A 14,192-nucleotide genomic window follows, 5' to 3' on the forward strand; every position below is an offset into this window, starting at 1 on the left:
AAGTCTGGTCTTTTTACTAGAATTTGAGTTCTGCACCCCACTTTTCTCCTGCTCCATCAGGGACTCCCTGTTGTGTTCCCTGTCAGGGTGGTCATTGGTGGTAGCTGGGCACCATCTAGTGTAGTTATATGTTTAATATGTTTAATTTGTTAAATGTTTGTCTCTCCAACTACACTGTTAGTTCCATGAGGGCAGAAATCTTCTGTCCACCGTAGTATCCAACCTGTGTGTGTGTGTGTGGAGGGAGGAGGATGAATAAGAACATGCATATATCTCCTCAAAAAAAGTAAAGGGTTGAAAAGGGAGAAGGAAAAGAGGAAACTTATTATAAATTACAGTCATGTGCCACATAACGTCCATTTGGGCAACATCAGACCACAAATGTGTCCGAGGTTCCTGGGTTACGAACGTCTGACTTTCATACAACTCATAGTTACAAAACAACCCCATAAAGCCTATTATATTAAAAATCTGAGATACCTACAATGGTTTGTAAAAATAAATGGGTGTTATTTTGCGATGCACATCAAAACATTATCAATACTATTACTGTATTATTATGTTAAAGACGTTTTAATGTATCTGGAAGTGTTTCTTTAATATTTTTAATGCATATATAGTATATACTATATACTAAGACAAACATTTGACTAACTGGCGTTAGCTATGAACTATACCTAACTGTTCGGACTTCTGTACAAAATTGACTTGAAGACAGACTTAGGAACGGAACTCATTTGTAATCCGGGGACTGCCTGTGTATAGTACGGTGTTCACACAATGTTCAAATCACACAACATCCTATTTCACAGAATGTATCGTGGCCATTAAGCGACGCATGACTATATTTACAAATTACAAGAAATACACGGTGAATCTCTTAGTAGCCACTTCCTCTTTCAATCAACTCTTACATTTTTTACCAACCTTGGTTCCTTCTTCTTTTAATTGAACTATAATTTTCATAGAGTTCAGATCTTAAGTGTACCATTCAATCAATTTTGACAAATGCATATAACCCACACACCTATTAAAATGCAGAACGTTTCCATCAATCCAGAAAGTTTCCTTATCTGCTTTCAATATCCCCACCCTCAGAAACAACCCCAATCTGATTTCTATTAACATAAGTTAGTTTTGCCTATTCTAAAATTTCATATAAATGGAATCAAGCAGTATGTACTTTTTTGTGCCCGTCTTCTTTTACTCATAATATTTTTGAGATTCATCCATGTTATTGCATGCATCAGTAGTTCATTCTTTTTGTTCTGAGTACTATTCCATTGTATGAATATACCACATTTTGTTTATTCATTTTCATGTTGATATATATCTGGGCTGTTTCTAGTTTTTTGCTATTATGAACAGAACTGCCATGAACTTTGTTCTTTTTCAAGATCATTTTGGTTTTTGTAGGTTATTCTTTGATTTTTTCCAAATGCATTTTAAAATCAGTTTGCCAATCTCTACAAAAAAAACTGTTGGGATTTTAATTGGTATTTAATCTATAGATCAATGTGAGGAAATTTGCCATCTTGACCAAATACTGACCTTTCAGTTCATGAATACGGATTACCTCTCCATTTATTTAGGTTTTCTTTAATTTCTCTCAGCAATGTTTTATAGTTTTCAGTCTTGAACATCTTTCACTGAATTTATCCATAAGTATTTGATTTTCTTAATGCTATAGTAAGTGATATTTTCCTTAAATTTTATTTTCTAATTGTTCATTGCCAGTACATAGAAATACAATAGATTTTTGTATATTGTCTTTATATCTTATGACACTGCTAAATTCACTTATCTGTTTTAGTAATGTTTTTGTAGATTCCTTAGCACTTTTTATAAGGAGCCCTGGTGGCGCACTGTTTAAGAGCTCAGCTACTAATGGAAAGGTTGGCAGTTCAAACCCACCAGCCACTCTGCAGAAGAAAGATATGGTAGCCTGCTTCCATAAAAATTTACAGTCTTGGAAACCCTATGGAGCACTTCACTATAAGTTGGAATCTACTCAACGGCAATGGGTTTGGTTTTGGTTTTAGTACCTTTTATATACAATCATGTCACCTGTAAGTAAAGACAGTTTTAATTCTTCCTTTCCAATATTTATACCCTTTTTCCTTTGTCATGTTGCACTGGCTAGGATCACCAGTACAATTTTGAATAAAGGTGGTAAATGTGGACGTCTTTGTCTGTTCCCAATATTAGGGAAAAAACGTTCCACTATTTCACCTTAAAGTAATACTAGCTGTAGGTTTTTTTGTTTGGATTGTAAAATCAGATTGAGGACGTTTCCTTCTACTCCTAGTATGTTGAGAATTTTTAATCATAAGTTGGTGCTGTATTTTGTCAAATGCTTTTTCTTCACCTACTGAACTGATGCTGTAAATTTCTCCTTTAATCTGTTAATATGGTGAATCACATTGGTTGGTTTTTACGTATTAAATAACTGAATTCCTAGGATAAACCTCACTTGATTATGAAGTATTTTCCCTTTTTACATGTTGCTGGATTCTATTTGCTAATATTTCATTAAGGATTTTTGCATCTATGTTCACGAAAGATACTGGTCAGTAATTTTCTTTTCTTGTAATGCCCTTGTCTGGTTTTGGTATTGGGTCACAGTGGCCTTATAAAATGAGTTGGAAAATGTTCCTTCTTCCTCTATTTTCTGAAAGAGTTTGTGTAGGATTTATATCATTTCTTCCTTAAGTATGTGACAGTATTTACCAGTTAGGCTGTCTGGGTTTGGAATTTTCTTTGTGGGAAGTTAATTATGAATTTAATTTTTACAACAGATATAGGACTTTCAGATTTTCTATTTATCATTTTGTTAGTTTCGGTAATTTGTGTCTTTCAAGGAATTTGTCTATCTTATCTAAGTCATCAAATTTATAGGCATAAAGTTGTTCATAAATTCTCTTATCATCCTTAAAATGTCTAGAATCTACAAAGATGTTCTCTCTTTCATTCCTGATATTGGCAATTTGTGTTTTTGCTCTTTTTACTTGATCAGTCTTACTATGGATATCTCAATTTTATTGATTTTCTAGAGGGCCAAGTTCTGGCTTTGTTGATTTTCTCTTCTTGATTCATTTTTTTAAAGAAATAGAACATTACAGATATAATTAAAAGACCCCGGAATCCCCTCCCTAAACCTACTCTCCTTCCCTTCCAGAGGTATTCACTGTCCTGAGTTTCATGTTTGTCTTTGCCCTACCATTTGTATATTAAAGTAACGCTAATTTCTGTTTCCATACATAGCTACATTTTGTTGTTGTTTTTAAAAGATAAGAATAATTTTCTTATTTCATATAAACACCCTTAAGGCACAAATATTATATAGTTCAGCCCTAACCTTGGGGACTTGACCCTAAGGTGTTAAAGTCAACTGGTGGGTAGCATGTTCTAATTACCAACATCATCTTTTAAGGGGACAGTTATACATGCCAGAGACTGCAGGGATGCTCTATTTACTCACCATGTTTCCTGCCTCTGCAGCCAGCCGGGCAGCATAGCGAGCAATAAGCCGGTGTTCCTCATCCAGTTGGCTAGGACTGTCCAGGACACTGCCAAGGAGATAAAAACCCAACAGGCATCTATTAAACATCCGTCCTCTTGTTCCACTCTTAGAATAGGTGGGGGAAAAAACTTAAAAAAAGGAATGGTAACAAAAGAAATGGAGGTTTGGCTGTAGACATTAGTGGTCTTCTGAGACAAAAGGGGGGTTAGAGAGAGGTAAGACAATTCATGTCATTCTTCTTCAGCCGTACATCCTCGCTGTTCCGACACCAGCAGAGGGGCACTTCTTTTTGAATGCCAAGGGCTGAGAAAAGGCAGGATACTCAGAAAGTCTGAGACAAGAATTTCTAACCAAACGTTTTGAAAAATTCATGACTTTTGGACCTAGGTCTGAATTCAAAAAGACCAAGAGAAAACTAAAGCACCATGTAAAACAGACAACTGAGGAAAAATACACTTAACATTAGCTGAGCAAAAGTGAAGAACCCTTGCCAGGGTAGGCTTAACATAATGTAAAACTGGGGAAGAGTCCATAGTATCAAAATTCTCTTTCAATGCCTCTTTCTCTTCTTTTACAGTGGTTATTCTACAACTATATCCCCATCTTAGAGTGAATTAGTTTACTTTATCACTTTTGAACAAGAGTATCAGCACTCAAAAACCCTTGGTTGGAATTTAGCAGTATAACAAAGTGATACATAAAATTTTAAAGATGTGAGTTCATCATTCACCAAATCTTGTTGTACTTAATGGGGGAGAATCTGAGAAGGGTGAGGTTAAATCAATAAAGACCTCTCTGACCTTTTTATGTACAGAATTGTCTGTATTTTTTCCTAGATTTTGTTTTACCTTTCTCGGTGTTACCATCTATGTGGCTAAATCTTTAGGCTTAACTTGGTCTTTCCTCTAGGTTGGATCTTCTTTTTTTAAAAAAATGTATTTTAAGTCTTTGGCCTATGATATTTGTCAACATTTTTTAATTTTAGATGTGCAAATGCCAGTATCTGGCATGTATAACTGTCTTCTTAAAAGATGATCTTGGTAATTAGAACATGCTACCACCAGTTGACTTTAACACCTCAGGGTCAAGTCCCCAGGGTTAGGGCTGAAATATATAATATTTGTGCCTTAAGGGTGTTTATCTGAAATAAGAAAATTATTCTTATCTTTTTAAGAACAACAACAAAATGTAGCTATGTATGGAAACAGAAAAATAAAACCCAATGTTTAACAGTACAAGTAGATAATATTGTGGAGGAAGGATTGGCAGCCTAAGAAGTGTGTCCTAAAGTGGATGGCCTTTGTTATTTGGCCAGGGATACAAAAGAACTTCTTTTTCTCTATCGCATTCAATCTCTTTGGGAGGGTTAATCTATTTACCCCATTTTAATTGGCTAAGCTTTCTAGACAGAAACTAGAACCTTATGTTGTTGAGAGGTTTTAAGGTCAATGAAAATTATTTGAGGGAAACTAGAAAAGTTCTTTATTCTTCTGCTTGAGTTTTCATTTTCAGAATTAGTCAGCCAGGAAATTCTGATGCTTACAGGAAGTATTGAAGCTCAGTTCCTCAGACTCCATAAATAAAGAAGAAATGCAGTACTCACCCAATGCTTGTGTTCTCCCAGGGCTACTAGCCACCATTTCTTGCTCAGAGAGTCTAGTCCTTAAGATTTCCCAGTTTCCATGAGATTTGAAGACTTTGGCTAAACCTACCACAAACCTTCTTGGGCTGCAAATATTAGGTTGCAGGTCTGTAGCCAACATTATGCTATTTTTACCATGGAAGATTTTAATCACTCTGGACAATTGCCCTTACTGATTATAGGTAATCTGCCCTGCCAGAGGTGAAACTATTCTATTCCTAGAGACCAAGAGGCTGGGTCAAAGTTATCTACTGGACTTAGAGATACTCTCTGTGATACAACACACAATTAGCAGGCTCTTCCTTCCTTCCCATAGGATAAGCCTATCAAACATACATGGGAGGTAGGAAGAACCCTACACTATGAAGTATAATATTAAAAATAGCCCTTTTCACATTAATTATTAACTTATTTTTCTGTTACCACAGGGAATAGGAGTGAGGTCAAATGACCTTCCCAAGGAGCCATGGCATGCTATGTGACAAAATTAAGATGAAAATTTAAGGCTCCAGCCTCTGTTATGTATTTAGTTTATTAATTATGGTTTTCTCTTTAAGAATTAGGGCTCTCAGAGTTTTACAAGTTGTTTGACATCATGACTGTAATTTGCTGCTATCTAGAGAAGACAGATGGCTTTAGATTATTAAAACTTTATCTGTCATTCTTGATGAATGTGGTAGGTGTGGGTATGGAGTAGACAAGCGACTTTGGGTCTACCTGAATGGAATAGCATTTTGTTTGCTATTAATTCTTTTAAGGGGTTAACTTTGGTATAGTTAGTGATTATCAAATATTTTTCCATCCCAACCCACAGAGGGATCAGTCATATTCCCATGTTAACAGTGAGTCAATACCTCAGTGGTTTTCAGGGAAACAGGTATGCGGGACTCTTATATGTAATTATTTTAACATGAGGCAGCATATATAGTTTGGAGCCCTGGTGGCACAGTGGTTAAGAGCTATGGCTGCTAACAAAAAGACTGGCAGTTCAAATCCACCAGCCACTCCTTGGAAACCCTATGGGGCAGTTTTACTCTGTCCTATAGGGTCACTATAGACTTGATGGCAATGGGTTTAGTTTTTTGGTTTATACATAGTTTAGAAAAAGCCCTTCTTGTGATACTGATTCAATACCACTGTTGAAAACTATTGGTTTAAATAATCAACTATGATAGATTTCTGGGAACAGATGAAGGATGGCAGAGATGTAACAGGGGAGTATCAAAGCCTTCAGATTAGACAGAGTGAGATATTTGTGGGTTGATCAACACTAAACTTTGAATATCATTAGAAAGATCTCATTATTTAGGCAAGAATGAACAGTTAGAGGTTGCATCAAACACCTCTGTGAATGTTATATCTTTGGGATTTCAGATCTCTCAGAGGTTTATATACTGTTTAAGTGTAATCTGAAGAAAGTGACCTCACTTTAAAGGGGAAATACTGCCTATGTTTAGGTAAGTACCCAGGCTTGGCAAAACTCCTTCCTTTTTAGAAGCTAATACTTAAGTAAGTACTTAAACTCTGCCAAACACAGCTGGTAGCTTCTCAAGAAAAACCCCAAATGCGGAGCTTTTCCAGCTGGCAACCCCAGGTAACCCTTAGTTCTCCACCTACTGCTACTGCTCTACCACTAACCGTGCACAGTGCTGCAGACGGGCCACATAGAAGGCTATCAGCGCATGCTCATCGACCAAGTGACTGGGTACATCCTGGCTATACTGTAACCTAGGAACAATGGAGGCAAAGACAGCAAGCGAGACACACGCACAGAGGGAGAAATGAACATGGATTAAAATGGGCAAACATCAAAGAAAAATAGAAAAAAAAATCATGACAAGGAAAACAAAAAAATTCACAATGCATAATGGAACCAGGATTAATGGCGTTAGACCACAGGGAATACATTTCATAAATTCTTCGAACAAAGACAGTCCCCCTTAGGGGACTGCTTTGAATGACACTAGAACCCTTGAGAAGAACATCAATAAGGAGTCACCAGAGAAGCCTTGCTCACCAGTCTTGTCCAAGTTCTGGGCTCTGTGATGGATATATCCTTTAGGGAATGCCATCTAGTGGGAAATAAGGTTGAGGAAGAGTAGGTCTATTTGGCCTTACTACACTGCCCCGAATGTTGTGCTTTTTATAGCTTTTGTCCATGTTTAAGAGTTTTGATGGTTATAGCATGTTACCAGTTAAATCTTTTCATTTCTATAAGGATACCTGTCTACAGCTTAGTCAGTTTTCTCCCAAAAAATTGGTACTCAAACCAAACTTGTTAGAACTGTATCTAATTGTATAAGTACACTATATATATTCTAAGGGAAGACTTCTCTTATAGATATATGGAAGGTGTTGAAGCAGATAATCTTCTTTTTTTAAAACTTTTTACTATAACCTATTGCCGTCAAGTTGATTCCGACTCCCAACTCACAGCAACCCTACAGGACAGAGTAAAACTGCCCCATAGGGTTTCCAAGGCTACAAATCTTGACAGAAGCAGACTGCCACATCTTTCTCCTGAGAAGCAGCCAGTGGGTTGGAACCAGTGACCTTTTGGTTGGCAGCCAAGAGTTTTACCCACTGCATCACAAGGGCTGCACTTTTTTACTATAGAAATGTTAAAACATGCACATGCATAAAGTAATCTAATGACTACCCCTCATCTACCCATCATCAAACTTCAACAAATCTCAATATTTTGTCAATCTTGTTTAAATGATTCTCTCTGTCCCCCATATTTTTATACAGGAGAGGGTGGCCAGAGCAAATCCTAGACAATTCCTTATTTCACCTAGGAATAAATACTTTAGTGTATGTATCTATCAGACAGTGAAAAATTTTTTTTAATATAATCTCAATGCTATTATTATGCCTAACAAGATTGGCAAAAATTTATTAATATTTCAGTCATCTGCAAATTTCCTCGAATCCTCAAAAATATCCTTGTACAGTTAAAATCAAGACCCAAACAAGGTTCACACATTGTATTTGGTCAATATGTTTCTTTCATGCTTGTATTTGATTGCTATGTTTCTGTTTTTAATCTACAGTAGTTCTTGTTTTCCTCATTTTCTTTCATAACATATATCTGTGAAGAAACCAAGTCACTTCTCTTGGAGAACATACTACATTCTGGATTTGACTGACTGCTTCCTTGTGGTATCATTTAACTTGTTTCTCTATCCCCTGTGGTGAGATCTAGAGGTCTGGTTAGATTCAATTTTGTTGTTGTTGCTTTGTTTTTTTGAGAAGAGGCAAAAATACGTCACAGTAGTATGGCAAACTTCTTATAATCACAATATGAGGCACGTAATCTAATGTGATGTAAATATTGGTAAGTAGATTCAGATGTTGTTGGTCACATCACTCCATTATAAAGTTCCCCATCAACTTTTCCTCTAATGGCTTTAGTATTTACTGATGATTCTTGCCTAGAATCATAAAGGGTTTCAAAATATTTGTTTTTTAATTTTATCATTTTCTGCATTTATTAACTTCCTTTATTTATCTTGAATATACTGTTCATTTAGGAGATGTAAAACAAATGTTTGATATTTCCTACCATTTAACAAAATTCAGAGCAATGAATCAGTACCCTAGCAATCTCTAATGGTGACCAAGGAGTTTTCTTTTTCTAGTAGCATTATGAACTCATAGATATTTATGTATCCAATATGCTTCAATCCATTGCAATCATTATTTTTTTGATGCTTAAATTGCCCTATCTTTAACCTAGAGGAGCCCTTATAAATAGGCTTCTGTGTTCTCTTGACATGATCATTAAAAAAAAAAAAAAAACCTGTTGTCGTTGAGTTGATTTCGACTCACAGCAACCCTACAGGGTAGAGTAGAACTGCCCCTAAGAGTTTCCAAGGAGCAGCTGGTGGATCTGAACTGCCGACCTTTTGGTTGGTAGCTGTATCATTTAACTACTGAGCCACCAGGGCTCCAACATGACCATTAAACCTTGTTAACTTTCTTGCTTTCTAGTACAGTAAGATATCCTGGGATCATGTTGTATATATCCTGCCCTAGACCTGGAACCACCATTCTTCCAAGCATTCCTGCTTCCATTTACTAAGAAATAGTATTTAGAGACCACAATCAGGACACAAGGTGCTCACTGTTCCTCAGTGGTCACTGCTTCTAGGCCTTTTCAGTAGATAAACTAGGAAATTTGTATAGTTTAGAAAGAAATAAGTTCTTTCTGAACGTTCAAGATGTCATTTTATCTTCTTCTGGCTTGCTTTATTTGATGAGAAGTCATTGGTAACCTTTATCTTTGTTCTCTTGTATGTAATTTTTTTCCCCTCTAGCTCCTTTTAATATTTTCTCTTTACCATTGGCTGTCAGCAATTTGATTATGATATACCTTGGTGTGATTTTCTTTGTGCTTAGAATTTGCTGAACTTATTGTATCTGTGGGTTTATAGTTTTCATCCAATTTATAAAAAAATTTATTTCAAAATTTGGAAAAATTATTTTCTAAATATCTTTTTTCTCTCCTCCTTCTGTTAGACTGCTTGACTGTCCTACAAGTCACTGAGGCTCTGTTAAATTTTCAGCCATTTTTCTCTCTGTGCTTCATTTTGGATAGTTTGTATTGCAATGTCTTTAAGCTTAGTGAGCTTTTCTTCTGCAATTTCTGATCTACTGTTAAGCACATCCATTGAATTTTTCATTTCAGATATTATCCCATTCAACTCTAGAAGTTCCTTTTTGTATTTAAAATTTTTTACCAAAGTAGAATATGTATGCAGAAAGTTCTAATTACATTTCATTTGGTTCTTTTTTATATCTTCCATTCATTTCCTCATTATATTCATATTTTCCTTTATATTCTTGATATTTATCATGGCCAGTTTAAATCTGTGTCTACTAATGACTAAGCCCGTCATTCCTGGATCTATATCTATTGACTAGTTTTTCTCCTGGTTACAGGTCATACTTTCCTGCTTTTCCTATATCTTCTAGTTTTATTGGATGATGAACACTGCAGATATTATATTGTTGAGTGTCTGGATTTTGTTGTGTTCCTCTAAAGAGTCTAACGGTCAGTTAATTTACTTGTAGATCAGCTTGATCTTTTTGAGGCCTGTGTTTAAGCTTCATTTGCACAGACCTAGGGCTATTTTCACCTAGCTCCTAAGGTGTGGTCTTTCTGGGTTCTTTGCTGAATGCCCCAAGTATTCAGTGATGTCTCTCTACTCTGGCTGGTTGAAATCTGAATATCTTCCAACACTGCATGAGCTGAGGTAGTTGTTCTATTTTCAGCTCTCCAGTGGTTGTTCCTGGTGAGGCAGCTGTTATTTGCCTGGTTTTGTCAAATCTCATTCTTTGCAAGTACAGCATAGTTTTCAGCCAAAGACTCAAGGGATCTCTATGCAGATTTATGGTGCTCTTTCTTTGCATGAAGCCTTGGTGGTGCAGTGGTTAAGAGCTCAGGCTGCTAACCAAAAGGTCAGCAGTTCAAATCTACCAGTCACTCCTTGGAAACCCTATGGGGCAGTTCTACTCTGTCCTATAGGGTCGCTATGAGTTGGAATTCACTCAACAGCAACAGGTTTAGTTTTTTTTTTTTTTCCTTTGCATAGGTTCTTCCTCTACTGTACTCTGCTCTGCTAATTCCAGCCTCCATTAAATTCCAATTTCTGTCTCCTTATCTCAGCAAGACTGCCTTGCTCTGCTTGGCTCCTGCACTGGAGTTTGCCAGATGCCTCCAGGCAAAAAGTCTGGGCAATCTTAGGGCTCACCAGTTTGTTTCCTTTCCCTCAGGGATCAGTCCTGTACTATTTATTGTTACATTTCTGAAAACAGTTCTTTTACATATTGGGACCAGTTTTCTAATAGTTTATAGTGGGAGGGCTAGTCTGATATCAGTTACTCCATCATGACTTGAACTGAAAGTTCTCTCTTTAGAAACTCATTTTTATTATACTTTACAAAAAGAAAACAATACTGCTATTTAAAAAAACAAAAACAAAACAACTGCAGATAGATTGAGAAGTACTGCTATAGAATGTTGCAGGCCATTATAAGGACTTTATTTTTTATTCTTATATTAGAAGCTATCAAGAGAGTTTTGAGCAGAGGAGAAATATGATCTGATTTATATTTTAACAGAATCATTTGGTCTATGAAAAGTAAACTTCCAGACAGCAGAGGAAGCAGCAGCTAACTAGAAGGTTATGGCAATAATCCAGATGAGAGAAAAGGGTGGCTGGGAAAATGGTAGCAGGGGAAGTGGTGAGATATAGCAGGATCTTGGATAGATACTGAAGGTGCTCTTGGATACAGCTGATCTAATTCTCTGACATTTTAGATGTGTATAAGAAAAACAGAGGAATCATGAGTTTTGACTGAGCACTAGGAGAACAGAACTGCCATTAACATGGGGTCGACTACAGGAAAAGCAAGTCTGGTGGGGGAAGATAGAGAACTTAGTTTAGAACATGCTAATTATGAGATATGTATTAAACATCCAGACGAAGGTACGATTAGGAGGTAGATATATGAGGTTAGAACTCAGAGAAAGGCCTGGGCCAGAAAAGTAAATTTGGAAATCACGAGTTTGCAGACAGTACTTAAAAGCTGAGTCTGGATGAGGTCAGCTATACAGTCAGTGCAGACAGAAAAGGGTTCTCTATGGTATACTAACATTAAGAGTTCAAAAAGGTATGGAAAAATTAGCCACAGAGGCTGAGAAGAAGTAGGAGGAAAACCAGGAGAGCACAATATCCAGAAGTGAAATGCAGAAAGTGTTTCAAGTAGGAGGGAGGAAACGTCTATGTTGAATGCTACTGACATCAAGTAAGGTAAGTACTGAGAAATGACCCCTGGATTTAGCAGTGTGGAAGTCATTTGTCTCCTAGACAGAAATCATTTTGACAGAATAATGGGAGATGAAAGTGTGAGCTGAGGTAGGGGAAGTTCAAAAGGGAATGGCAGAAGTTGAAGGCATTCAACTGTAGATAACTCTTTCAGGAAATTTTTCTGAAATGGGAAGGATACGTAGAGGGAACAGGAGAGGAAACTGAGGTCAAGAAAGGATTTTTTTTTTTAAAAGAAGGAGAAAAATTAGCAAATTTAGAGGTTGATGGGAAAGATCCACTTGAGATGGAGGAAAAAAGATGCAGGAGATAAGAAAGGTGAACTGATTTACCAGAAGTCCTTAACTGGTGAGTGAAAATGAGCTTCAGGGCACATGTGGGGAATTCACATACAAAGAACGGTGGCCAGTATATGGGCACCAACACAGGTGGATGCGTAGGTGAGGCAGGAGCTTGTGAAAATATTTTTTCCTGATTACTTATTTTTTCTCAAGGAAAATAGTTCACTAAACTCCATCTTAGGTTTACAGGAAGACTGCTCTTCAGAACTAGTGTTGTTTGCCAGATGATTAGGGATCTAGACCAAAATGAAAAGCATTATCAATAGCTGCCTATAGTACATAAGGAATGTAAGTGTCCATGCATTTTCTAATAATTTTGTTTGGGGTGTGGGGTGTTAGGCTGTTCTACTCACACTCAAAGCTGTACCTCTTTTCCTAGATTTACTTTTTGAATTTAAACTCTTTCCTTTTTTGATAAAATATCTCAAACTCTACCCCCCATACATATGCAATACTCAACTTACAGGTTTTGCTTTAGAAACTTATTTTTCTAAAGCAAAGTCAATAGTTTAGAATTCAGAATATATTTTCCCATAAAAACAATACCATATAAATAACTGTTCTGTTTCTAAGCTGTCAAATGGCAATTCATCCACAAAAGTAAGTGCTTTTAATTCCTAAATATACAATAGTTCTAATAACAATTCTGACATGAATTAAGCGTTTCAAACAATGCAGCTATGAGGAAATATACAAGAGTTTCAACTTAATTCATTCAATGAGCTGTATGGAGCTCCTACGAGGTGCCAGGCACTGTGTCAGGAGTTGGGGCACCACAGCACGCAAGACCCAGCCACAGTTGCTGATCTCTTGATACTAACAGTCTAGTAGGAAAAGAGATAATCAAATAGTCGCACAAATAAACGTAAAATTGCAAATGTAGTAAGTGTTAGGATGAGAGGGGCATGGTCCTCTGAGAGAATATAATAGTGGAATTTTATCCAATTAGGGAGATCAGCAAAGCAACGGTGAGCAGAAAGAACCTCGGAGTTCAAAAGAAGAGTGAAAATGAAAAAAACACACTTCTCCCCAGGATACTCTATACAGCCTTCGTTCCCTCCAAGTCCTGCCCCAGCTCTAATCAATGCAATGATGACGGCTGGGGACAAAGGGTCCTGATGAGACTGGAGGCTAAGGCAGCACCTCTAAAAATGTGTTTCCCCAGATTACCTCCTTCAGAACTCCCAGGATTCCGCTGAACCAGGCCCTCTGGGAATGAGGCCCAGAATCTGCATTTGACACAAGTTCCTACGTGCCCCAGACGCACAACAGAGTGTGAGAACTGCTCAAGAGAGTGGGCATTCTGGAGTCTAGGTGATAATGCCTCATGGTTGCCAGACAATCTTTAGTGGTAGGTGGCAAGAGAGGGAGACTCTGGCAGAAGTTCAGAGGCACACTTACAGGGCTAGGGAGCAAGGGGGAGGGACATAAGTGGGGAAAATAGGGATGAAGGGCAAGTGATGGGGGATAAGCAGTCCAAGCATGCTAGAAGCTGGTCTGAACTGGTAGGGTGAAGCCACTGGGAGCAGGCCTATTTATTAAGTGGGAAGCAGTGGAGCACGGCAATTGAGAGCATGGGCTTTGCAGTCAGGCAGTTTGGGTTTTAATTCCTACTCCGATACTTACTCTACGCCTTAGTCCCTTCATCTGTAAAATGAATAATAACATGAAATCTACCTCATGGAGTATTTACTTCAGTGTTGGGAGGAGTTAGTAAGAGCAGAGTCCCTGTGACCTACCAGGTACTTTTATATATGGTCTCTTGTTCATTCTCAGAACAATCTTATAGGAAAGGTACTATTGGAATCCTCACAATTTCACCTCTGCTGAGCTCCAGCATCATGTATTTTCAA

At 37.3% G+C, this 14,192-nt stretch overlaps 1 protein-coding gene across 1 annotated transcript in view; it reads right to left on the reverse strand.

The window, feature by feature from the left end:
* DTNB (dystrobrevin beta) overlaps positions 1–14,192 on the reverse strand; it is a 335,670-nt gene that overhangs the window by 63,149 nt on the left and 258,329 nt on the right. The window contains exons 11-12 of the mRNA XM_023732419.1: positions 6,804–6,893; positions 3,482–3,569 (exon numbers count right to left, since the gene is read on the reverse strand). Coding sequence (XP_023588187.1) covers positions 3,482–3,569; positions 6,804–6,893 — 178 coding nt within the window. The remainder of the gene's footprint in view (positions 1–3,481; positions 3,570–6,803; positions 6,894–14,192) is intronic.

This window comes from Trichechus manatus, unplaced genomic scaffold (assembly GCF_000243295.1).
Source record: "Trichechus manatus latirostris isolate Lorelei unplaced genomic scaffold, TriManLat1.0 scaffold00052, whole genome shotgun sequence".
NCBI lineage: Eukaryota > Metazoa > Chordata > Mammalia > Sirenia > Trichechidae > Trichechus > Trichechus manatus.